The sequence below is a fragment of the Grammomys surdaster genome, unplaced genomic scaffold (genome assembly GCF_004785775.1).
Source record: "Grammomys surdaster isolate TR1022 unplaced genomic scaffold, NIH_TR_1.0 125504, whole genome shotgun sequence".
Lineage (NCBI taxonomy): Eukaryota > Metazoa > Chordata > Mammalia > Rodentia > Muridae > Grammomys > Grammomys surdaster.
The window spans coordinates 631,850-643,878 of NW_021620360.1; the positions used below are offsets into that span (position 1 = coordinate 631,850).

At 45.3% G+C, this 12,029-nt stretch overlaps 1 protein-coding gene and 2 pseudogenes across 1 annotated transcript in view; 1 reads left to right on the top strand and 2 right to left on the bottom strand.

Annotated features, from left to right (window-relative positions):
• Positions 1–1,869: 1,869 nt before the first annotated feature.
• LOC114638127 lies at positions 1,870–3,911 on the bottom strand (annotated as a pseudogene).
• Positions 3,912–4,948: 1,037 nt separating this feature from the next.
• LOC114638065 lies at positions 4,949–6,439 on the top strand (annotated as a pseudogene).
• Positions 6,440–6,660: 221 nt separating this feature from the next.
• Positions 6,661–12,029, bottom strand: part of LOC114638067 (H-2 class I histocompatibility antigen, alpha chain-like) — a 12,910-nt gene continuing 7,541 nt past the window's right edge. Inside the window, exons 2-4 of the mRNA XM_028786418.1 lie at positions 10,322–10,608; positions 10,089–10,203; positions 6,661–6,683 (exon numbers count right to left, since the gene is read on the bottom strand). Coding sequence (XP_028642251.1) covers positions 6,661–6,683; positions 10,089–10,203; positions 10,322–10,608 — 425 coding nt within the window. The remainder of the gene's footprint in view (positions 6,684–10,088; positions 10,204–10,321; positions 10,609–12,029) is intronic.

Below are 12,029 nucleotides of genomic sequence, written 5' to 3' on the forward strand. Positions count from 1 at the left end.
TCTTTGGAGAGTTTCTCTCAATGGCAGCGTTTCCACAATTGGATCTCAAAAACTATGTAGGGCAAACCAATACATGCATATCCTTAGTGAAAAACAGCAAGGCGGAGCAAACCAGACCAAATGCTCAGTGCTCGTCCCCGACTGTCTGTGAGGTCATATTTATACTCCTTCATCACAGGTCCTTTCACATGTCTGCTGCATCAAAACATCCTTTCACCTGTGTCTGCCTGAGCAAAACAGTCTTTCTCACGTGTGTGCATCAGCAAACCATCACTTGATATAACTGACTTTCCAAGAAGTTTCCATGTCAGGACTATAAAGAAATGATAGGACCAAAGGGTAGATTGTTGGCTCTAATTTTAGACTAAAGAGCAACAACTACTAATCTCACATATTTTACATTGGTTTGGATTTTTGTATATTGGGAGAAATTTGAGCTTATGTTGTGCTGCAACATATGGTATACATGTTTCAACTCTTGCTTAAGGTATTGTACCTCTGCAACTCAATTTAAAATATATTGTAAAGTTCTAGTCCTTGAAAAGAAACGATTGCAAAGAGTTCAAGATAATTAAGAAAGGCAAGTTGGTAGTCAGTCAGTCAAACTTATGGACATGTTAGGTACTAGTTGTGTTAGTTACAGAAATCAGCTCTCCTTAGCCTTTTGTAGATGTTTCCAAAGTTGAACAGATAGTACATAGCTAGAAACAAGCAACATTTGCCTATTCTGATGTACTATAGATAGGTGGTCTTCAAATATATCAGAGATCTACAGAATATGACATCCAAAGATGTTTTGTTAACACGGGGCTTTCCATAACAGTGAGACATGACTGTGTCTGGCAGCCCCCCATTCTACCTCAGAGACAATGATGGGCACTGAAGAACCTCCATGTGGAGTTTGCTTCAAATGTGGCAAAGCTAGACACCAGCCAAACACCTGCCCTTGCTTCAACTGCAGACTGCATGCTGTCCTAACAGTGGACAAGCAGGACACAGAGGAAGCTGACCGGTGAGCTTTGCCGAGACAAGTTGGGGAAGTCCTTCAATATTCCTGCTTCACAAAAAAATGTCTGTCATTTACTGGGCCAGTGGCCTGAAGATAGATGCCCCAGCATTGCAGGAGAATCTTGGGTGACTGTCCAGGCAGTCAGTGATCTCTGCCATTTCTGTAGCTTTGGAAGCTGCTTGCTCTGCACTTCCTGTTTTCTCAGGTAATATTTATCCTTCTCAGGTCACTGATGGGGTGGAAGACTAGATAGTTATAGTCTCACAGTAAGCTTAAGTTGTTTAAGATTTAAGAAAATAATTTATGGCTGGAGTGATGGCTCAGTGGTTAAGAGCACTGACTGCTCTTCCAGAAGTCCTGAGTTCAATTTCCAGCAACCACATGGTGGCTCACAACCATCTATAATGGGATCCAATGCCCTCTTCTGGTGTGTCTGAAGATAGCTACAATGTATTCACATAAATAAAATAAATAAATCTTTTTTAAAAACTGGCAATCATTTAAAAAATAAAACAATTTAGGTCTAGGAAGATTATTTTTTATGTAAAGAACTTCAAGCTATGCTAGAAAGGGAATTAGACAAAGACCTTTGGACCCATAGGATAGATAGAACTTTGGATTCATAGAATAGATAATACAGTAATTTCTCAATGGTTGTCAAATGCAAATGAGTTAGACCTTTTTTTTGAACCAGAAATTTTGAACGTTGTTCTTATATTTTTATATTAATAATTAATGAACATTCTTAATTTTTAAAATGAATTCTTCTTAAGTAAACAAATAAAGAATTGATTAAAGAATTAATAATTCTTTATTAAGAATTTATTAATTAACTAGGTTCTTAATTTTTTTGCCACTGGTGAGTTTATTACATGATTATTAAGTTGAAATAAAAAAATAAAAACTAAAATTTGGCCAGGAGGCTGGAGCCAGAATCTGAAGAGTACTGCTCCCGGTCCCTAGACTCCCTGGCCAAGTCACCTCTACTAACTGAGCTTGACTCTGACCAGTTCTTCAATACTTGTCTCTGTGGCCTGGACATCTCTTCTGCTCTCGCTGGAGTTCTGGGCTCCGGGCACTGAGGCTTTGGTGAGAGCCTCATAGACACCCATGGCCTGAGGAGAAGGACAAGAGAGAAAGCTGTAAGAACAATCTGCAGCTTTGTCCCAAACCACACAAAGGGGCTGCTCAACTCTTGTTTTTTCTTTTTTCTTTTTCCTTTCCTTCCTTTCTTTTTTGAGACAAGAGTTTCTCTGTGTAGTCTTGTCCTAGAACTTTCTCTCTGTAGACCAGGGTAGCCTCGAACTCACAAAACTCCACTTGCCCATTGCCTCTGGATTAAAGTTATGTACTACCAACACCTGGCTTTAGTTTTTTTTCTCTTTATCATCATTCTTCTTCTCTTTCTTTTATTTCTTTCTTTCTTTCTTTCTTTCTTTTCTTTCTTTTTTTTTTGAGACAAGGTTGTATCGTTGTGGAGTCTAAGTGGCCTCTAACTTGTGAGCTTCCTACATCTCCTCCTGAGCGCTGGTATTACAGGCATGCACTATCATACCCAGCCCCTTGGTTTTCCTTATCCTTCAAACTTCAGTTTTCTGAGCCTTGCAAACAATTCTAAGAATCTTACAAATCATCAAAGCAGGGTGACTCACAACCCTGACACAGGTATCTGCAGGAGTTAATGGAAACCTTCCTTCTTGGCTTCTGACACTGTTACTGTATGCTTATCTTCAAAAAGCTCTAACCTGAGCCACCATACTCGTGACGTCGCTGGGATTGGAAGGCAGTAGGACTGTGTTGGAATCCTTGGCCAGTTCGGAGAACGCACTGACGTACTGCTCAGCCACAGTCAGCGAAGCTGCTGCATCTCCATTCTATAGCCACAGTGGATAAAAATCAGGGGTCAGAGATTTAGGGAGAGAGGAAAAAGGTTACATTTCTGGAAAAGGGGCTATACAAATCCTAACACAAAGCTCACATAATCTAGCTTGATGGAGCCACAATGACAGGAACTCCCCACAAGGACAGAAGAGAGAAGCCCTTCTACTGTGTATTCCCATCCCCCATCCCCACCTATCCACCCAGCCTCTCACATGTTGAGTCAGAGCCCCAGCCAGAATTCAAATCGCTTCAGCTTCAGCCTTGGCTTTGGCCAGAACTGCACTGGCTTCTCCTGCTGCCTGATTTATCTGTTCAGCCTTTTCTGCTTCGGAGGCCAGTATTTGGGCCTGTTTCTTCCCCTCTGCCACATTGATAGCTGACTCTCGTGTCCTTTCAGACTCTAGAACTGTGGCCCGCTTCCGACGCTCTGCCTCTACCTGCATCTGCATAGACTCTTTCACTCGGGGGCGGGCGGCACATGGATATCCTTGATCTCGTAAAGCAGGCATCGGATATCCCAGCAGTCAGCAGCCTGGTTGATAGCATCCACAATGTTGGCATTCAGGGACTCGCGCTCCCGAAAAACTTTGTCCAGGGAGAGTTTGCCAAGCTCTGATCTCATAGTCGTCTGAGCTAACTGGGTGACAGCATACTCAGGGTCTTCCACACCATAACTTGCCTTGTAAGGATCCATGATGCGCAGATAAAGGACTCCATCTATTTGCAGAGTGACATTGTCAAGAGTTACAGCTGACTGCTCAGGCACGTTGATAACAATTTCCTTGAGACTCTGCACATACCGGATTCGGTCTAACACGGGGACGAGGACGTTCAAGCCAGGTTCCAGGATCCGATGGAATCAGCCCATTCGCTCCACCACCCAGGCCACCTGCTGAGGCACAAACAGTATCACGGTGTTTCGGGGCAGTCCAGAGGAGGCGCGACGCGTAACGCAACCAGAAGCCTGCACGGAGCCCCTCAGCAAAAGGGCTCCAGTGCCCCGCGCCACACACGCCAGCATTTCCCCACAGCTCCAGCGACCTCCGGAACCAACGAGTGGTGGAGCAGAGCGGCCTCTCGTGAAGCCTGAACCCGGTTCTTAAGTTTTGTAATTACACTTTTATACTTGTTCTCATTGTAAATAGTTGATGATGTCAGAGAAAGAGCCTTTTATAGGACTAAAGGGGGCAATGTTGAGGTATTGCTGTTGTACACTGTGTGAAGATGAGTCTCTGTCCTACCTTGCCTACCTAAAGCACCTTCCGAGTGGTAAAATAAAAAACCTATGTCCTGTAGAAAAGGAGAGTAGAAGGCAGGACTCTGATCAGAGAGAGGAACTCTGGGAAGAGAGAAGCATGGCAGATTCACCACCCAGACTCTGAGAAAACAGGATGTGTGAAACTGAGGAGAGGTGACCAGCCACATGGCAGAACTTAGAATAGTATAAATGGGATAACTGAATATGAGAGAGCTGGGAACAGGCCTAGCATAAAGCCTAGGCATTCATAAATAAATGTAAGTCTGCTGTCATTATTCAGAGCAAGGGCGGGCCAGCAAAAATGTCCCACAGATGCAGCAAGAGCAAGCAGACAAAGAGCAAGCCTTTCCTTCCATGTCTTCATGTAGGCTTTCAGCAGAAGGTGTGGCCCAAATTACAAATGGGGGAAGGGTTCAGTCAAATATTCTGGATTACAGGTGTGTCTCCCTACCTCAAAAAGGATTGATCAGAAATCGATCTTCCCATTTCACATTAAGCAAAAACACCTCACAGATGTTATCCTCCATTTTGGGGTTTTAGCTCATTCCACATGTAGCTGATATCAAAGAAACAACATCACAGTCCCTGTCAGAGTTCTGGAACTGCTCTGTTTGGGGCTTTGCAGCTCCTTTTAGCACTCATGGCTCTGCCTCCTACCTCCCCTCTTACAGGGAGTTTTCTTCCCACGGGTGGAAAAGCATGGAAAGTTCTTCTGGATGTAAGTTTGATGAGCACAGGGCAGCATGAGACCTGAGACCCCGGGACAGCTCAGCCAGCCTGGATCCCCTTTACCCTCAGCAATGTGGGCTCAGTCTGAGTCCGCTGTGGTTCTTCCACCAGGGGGCGCTGTTGCCCAGGAACGTGATGCTTCTCTTTCATCTTCAACAGGTGAGACCCTGGAGGGTCTGCAGTGGGAGGGAAGATGGGGAAAGGGGACACTTTTCTCTGCAGGAATACTCTGGATGTTGGGATGTCATGATCTGTTACAAGTTAGCATTCAAATGAGTGGAATTTATCTTGTTCATCTGGAATCAAAAACTAACATTACCTCAAGTGCAAAGATGAACACACACTGTATTTTCTTCCTAGGATGAGGCTGTGATCCACTGTGCATCGTAGGTACATAAAATGAAATATATTTTGCATTTTTAATTTTATGGGTTTTTTGGAAATTGTCATCTCAGTATGCTCTATTTGAATCATCCATTCCTATCCTGTTACAGAGCTCTCTTCATTGGCTGGTGGTACAGTACTGTCTAAACAGCCTGTGCCCTCAGCTCCTGGCCTCACAGTCTAGATGTTTAGGAGAAAGAGAAGCAGTATTTTTCAAATCATATTTTTTAAGTTTGATTTTTATTAGATGTATTTTTTATATGAGTATAGGTACACAACCCTTGGGTGCATGGAACAAAAGTTACAGATGGTTGACAGTCACCATGTGGTGATGGGACTCACCCTGGATCCTCTGCAACAGCAACAAGTGCTCTTAGCCTCTGAGCCATCTCTCCAGCCACTACTGGAATGTTTACACAAGGAACCCACACAGCTGATTCACAGCATGCTGCCTGAACACTGAGAGAAACTAGATGCACAGGAAGAGACAGTGTCAGTGCAGAGCTCAGGAGGGAGGGGTGCTGGGCACTGATGGGGTGAGGACTGAGGGACAGAGACAGAGAGGGGCTGAGCAGGAGGAGACAGAGGCAGAGGGGGAGATGCTAACTCAGCAGAATCCCCTGTTTGAGGGTATTTCTGTTAGACTGCACTGGACACATCTGCAGAACCATGCTGGCATCTTACATTTCATAGTGAACGCTGTGCTGGTTTGAATGAGAACAGCCACACAGGCTCACAGGAAAGAATACTTCAAATCCAGCTGATGGAACTCTTGGGAATGGATTAAGTGGTGTGGCCTGGTCAGGGAAGTGTCACTGGGGCTGGGCATTGAGGTTTAAAAAACTTCCAGACTTCTAGCACCTGTGGTTGACTGTGCCCAGTTGACTGCACAGCCATGAGCAGTGGGATGACTGGACTTTAATGGCACAGGAGGTGGGAAGCTGACCCAGGGCCATTATAGAGCAGGTGAAAGTGCAGATCACCATAGTCAATGCCCAGGAGCTGCTGAAGAAGATGACTGACAGGAGTTTCAGGAAATGCATCAGGAAGCCTGAGGCTCCTTGGATAACTCAGAGCAGGAATGCATCACCCTGCGCATGGACTGCTGCATGGATGCCTTGAACACTGTGTCCTAACCCTACAACTCTCGACTACAGAGGGAACAAGCCAACATGTGACCTAGACCTGTGCCTCAGGACACTCAGAAGAGAGCGAGGACCAGTGTGAGTGGAGGAATCTGGCTGCCCCCACTGAGCTGTGACCTCATGAGAGCAGGTCAATAAATCCCTGATAGGAGGGTGGGGAAGGGGGACTCCCACTGTTCCCAGAGTCTCTGCCTCTGGTGTGCAGATAGAGATGTGAGCTCACACTGTTCCTCCACCACACCTTTCCTCTGCCATCATGGACTCAAACTCTCTGAGACTAGAGAACAGATTAAACACATAGTTATAAGTTAATGGGCTCACAGTGTCTTATAGTCATAGAAAAGTCACTAAAGCCAGGTGTGATGACACAAGTCTTTAATCTCAGCATTCAGGATGCAAAGACAGGTGGAACTCTGTGAGTTCAAGGCCAGCCTGGTCTACATGGTGAGTTCCAAGACAGCCAGAGCTGTGCAGACAGACCTTATCTCAAAACAGAATAAAATAAGAAGAAAAGTAACAAGAGACAGGCCAGCACATCCTTAGGTTAGTCAGGGTGAAACCTAAGAGCATCAAGTTCCCAGGGAAACAGGGAAGAGATCAGGTCAAACTCCACAGAATCAAAACCTGCATGTATTTAATCTTTCCCTGCACTACTGATCAGGGATGAAACCTCACATCACCAGTGTGTACTCTCTGGCATGAGAATCATCTTTCTTCCAGTGTCCACACTGCACAGGCCTGAAGAACTCTGGGGCCAACTCTGTTATCAGATCCAGTGTCCCACACAGCTGTGACACTCAAGTGCCTCGCCTCAACAGCTCATAGTGTGAGTGAAGGTCAGAGAGGGACTAAGAGGGTCACAGATTACATAACTTCTACCACACTATCATCATTATTCTGTGTTATAGTTAATTACAGTTTTTCTCCTACTGTGACTGAGTCACTAAAGCAACTGTACCATGGAAGTGGGGACACAGAGCACATGTAGTGTAGACAAGAATCAATGCCTGCTGTCTGTGGTCTCCACAGGTTCCCAGTGGACAAGAGGGTCTCCTGTGCTGAGACAATGACCCAGATCCACGTGGACAAACCAAGACTAGGAAGGGAGATCTTTGTAAAACACAACCACCTGGAGCTACAGATACTTCTTCTGTGAGGAAACACAAGTCTAAGCCGAAGGCTAAGGAGACAGAATCCTGAGGGAAGAGGCAAAACCTCCCCTTTACAGATGAGAGTCACTCAGGACTGGCAGTGTGAGCCACTCTCTCCAGGTGAACACAGCCTGATCTCTGTAGGGTCCGTGTGGGGCTTGCAAGCTAGCACCTCTGCTTTAAGGAAAAGCATCTCTCCACTGCATCCCCAACTGCTTTTTTTGTCATTGTATTCCTGGAAGTGGCTATGAAGAAGCCTAGCAGCTGGCACTGGCTTCAGCACTTCCCTAGAAACTTAGTGGCTAGCACAATCCTCAGCACTTCCCCCTCAACCCCATGCACACAGAACCCCACCCCATTCCTTCCTGCTACCTGACTGTCCCAAAAGATGCAAAAGACCCATAAATTCTCATTCCAATAGCAACTTCCTAAGTGTGAACCCTCATCCTGGGAATGATGGTATCAGCCTGAGAACAGATAAACAAATGCAGCTTTCAGTCTCCATGCCACCAAAATTGGCACCCTCTCTGATGGATGGCCAAGCACTCAGTCCTAGGCTTGCTGTTTCTACTGCCTGTGCCCATTGCTGATTCCAGTCTGTGTCTCCATACAGAGACCAGAAACCCACACCAGCCCTTTGAACTGACTTGGATAATTGAGAATCCTGAAACTGGTTACTGGGCACAACTGGCTGGCACACACACACACACACACACACACACACAGAGAGAGAGAGAGAGAGAGAGAGAGAGAGAGAGAGAGAGAGAGAGAGAGACCACTCAGAACTCCCTAGTTCCTAGACTTGATATTTGATGTGTGCTGGCTAGCTGATAATTCGTGGTCTGATACTCAAACAACTTTGCGACATTCATATCCTCCATGTTGGTGGAAGACATTTCATATATGTCCTGGAAAGAGAAAGACTGCTACCTGCATGGGCCCAGAACAGTTTTACTGTGCCTCCTGGGGGATTAAGACATGGAAAGTGTCCAGGGAGAATCTAATCACGCCCCAGCAAGGGGATGACTCCAAAGTTCTGTTAAGATTTACAGACAAAGGAAAACAGGCAAAAGGACAGGAAGCTGGGAGATGCTGGGGACTTTGGCTCCACGTTGTTGGGGGAGTCAGTCCTGGGCTCGTTTTGACAGTCAGACTTCTGATAAAGCCAATTACAAACCACTTGCTGGTAGCTGTAGGCCCAAATCAAATTTTGGCAAACCCTAAAGACTTATGAAAGAGCCCTACCTTGAAAAAGGCAGCGCCCACATCAACCCTCAGACCAGCAGGCACTGCTTCCTCAATCCAACAGCCGCAGGGATCTCCAGTCCCAGAACTTTTTCTAAACCACACAGAGCCAACAGATCCCCTCTGGTCAATGATGAAATACCTTCCAAATTCTAAATGTCTCTCAACCACTTCTTGTTGCCTATGTTATAATGCCAGACCCCCTTTTTATGAAGGCATTGGATTAATATCCTAATACGATGATTCTGAAAAGGACACTGACTACCTGCAGATTGTGCCTGGAAAGACCGGATTTGACTATGCAGACCACACTGGGGCAAGACATATGCCTGGGGAAGGTCCTCCCATCACACCAGCATCTCTGTAATGGAAGTATACCCTACCTGCTGTTCATTCCAAATGGGTTATCCACCCCCTCCCCCAAACAAGCATGGTGGGCTTGTTCGACAGGGCTAACTCCATGTGTGCATGGAGACATCCTTAATTCCCCTACTACAAAAGAATTTTGCATTCTAGTCCAGCTGGTCCCCCATATAACCTATTATTCAGAAGAAGTGGTGCTAGAGAGCTTAGTGGGACATGTCGGGGGAGACCTCATGAGTCAGAAAAGAGAACCTATCTCTCTGACCTTAGCAGTGATTCTGGGAGCAGGACTTGCAGGGGCCAGTACTGGAATAGCTGCACTGACATTACAAGAAAAGAACTACTGTCTTCATGCTAGAGAATGAGAGTCAAGAACCATCACTGTGAAGAATGCATCCCAACAATCCACTTCTCACACACAGGAGATTCTGGGATCTCCTGAAACCCAATCATGTCCACATTTCCCTTCCCCAATCAGGCCCCAGAGTGTCACCTTTACAATCTGGGAAAGACATCAGAGCTCTGGGTGCTGTCCCTGTCTAGGGTAAAACAAAACACAAACACACACACACACACACACACATTCATATCAAGGTATAACACAGGCCCCCAGAAAATTTCTCTAAAGAAGCTATCATGGGTTACCAGAACTCCCCACCATCTCCAGCTTCACTCTAATCACCTCGGGACAATCGGGCCACCCACACTTACCTGGAGCCAAGGTATAGATACCTCCTGTTCCACCAGTGAGAAGGAAAGTTGTGAGATTTAAAGGAAGAGTCAAACCCTAGAAGTTTCCAGAACTGAGAAAGGACCCACATTGGAGACAGTAGCAATGAGGATTGTGGATGTGTTTCCAATTAATGAGCAGAACACACTTCTAAAGGAGGCTGAGAGAAAACTCAGACTCTTCCCTTTCCTACCTGTGTTTCTCCTCCTCTTCATAACAAAAGCCACCACAGTTCCAATGATGGCCACAGGTCCAAGGACAACCAGAACAGCAATGATCACCATGTTAGAGTCAGAGGATGGAGGAGGCTCTGGGAAGAACAAGTACAGAAAATAAAGGTGAGGGTCATGATCCCAGGTCTCTCCCCTGACCATCTCAGGGTCTGCAGAAGAATTCAGCTTTCCCTGATCCCAGCTCTGCACCCACATCCTCCTTACCCCAACTCAGGGTGACGGGCTCAGGAAGACCCTCATGCTCCACATGGCATGTGCAATTCTGCTCCTTCCCAAGAGGAACCACCACAGATGCCCACTTCTGGAAGGTTCCATCCCCTGAAGGCCTGGTTTCCACAAGCTCCATGTACTGGGTCAGGTCCTCCCCATTCAACTGCGAGGTCAGGGTGATGTCAGCAGGGTAGAAGCCCAGGGCCGAGCACCTCAGGGTGACATCACCTTCTTGTCTGGGGTGATGGGTCACATGTGCCTTTGGGGGATCTGTGTGGAAGATTTAAGAAATCCCACAATTAACAAGACAAAATGAAATCTACACAAGACTCAGTTGAATCAGTGATGACACTTAACTACCTGTCTGTTTGAGCACTTTAACTGTCATTGTGCTAGTGACCAGCAGGTAGAGTTGGTTCCCAAGCACAGAACTGTACATTTTTCTGGGGACTCAGAAACTAAGAGGGAATCCACATGAGCCAGTGGGTCAACATGATCGTCCTTCTGTGATGTTCTATAGCATGAGACAGGTAGTCAAATAATGGAAGATGAAATGGAAAATATATAATTTATATATGTGTTTGAGTTCATATCAAAATTAGAAATTAGAATCATATGATCCTAGAAGGGAGCCAGCACTGAGACTCAACCACTGTGGTCATCTTAGTGACCAGCATTAACTATCAGTCCTAGTGAACAGCCATCACAAAGTGTGTAGCAGAAATCTAGTGAACCTCTGACACTCAGCCAGAGGAAATGACTCTCAGCCCCTGCCTCTGAGGTGACAAGATACAGGTGTGTTACTCTAGAATCTCTAGAGTATGCTGTGGACCCCAGTGCAGCACTCACTGGAACACAGCAGGCTCACAGGGTGTGAATCTTCCCTCTCACTCCAGCCCTGGATTGCAGAAGACTCTGTCTCTCAATTCCTGATTCCAGTTCCTGATTCACCAGGGGAAGTACTGTTATTTATTGGACAGAGGAAGTGCAGAAGGCTTCTGGATGTTTAGTTCTGACAGGAAACAGTTTAAATTCACAAGAATCTCTCCTTTAAGAAGAATGCTGATTTAACTTGTCTAACTATTCAGGTTAGCAGTCTCCCCTGGGACCTGTGGAGACTGATACAAATGATAATACAAGGGCATGGAGAAACAGGATCACTCCAGTGCAGACAAAAAATGACTAGAAGCAAAATAATGCCTTGAAAAAAAAGGAAAGAAATAAGAAAATAAATAAGTAAAATAAAAAACATAGAAAAAAGAAAAAGAAATTCCACAGTTTATATTCCTCTAGGGTACCACATAAGGGCTTGCTACGCTTGTTTAAAACGATCTTCATGAGATTTAACCAGAGAACAAAGTCTATGATGGGCATTACTGAGACAACCTTTGTCAATGTAATTAATCCAAGTCTCTTTACCTTAGCCCCAGGTAGACTCTTCCAACAACAGCAAAAATTACCCACATTCTTCACCAAAATACCACAGAACAGTCTCTAGGTCACATAATGAAATTCTCCACTGAAACCTCTTGGGCCAGATCTGCACAATTCAAATCACTCTCAGTAAGAACGTCTTTCATATTCCTACTAGGTTAGCCTATTAAGCCCCATTTAAAGCATTCCGCTGCTTTCCAAATCCACAGTCCCCAAATCCACATTCTTTTTTTTTTTTTTTTTTTTTTTTTTTTTTT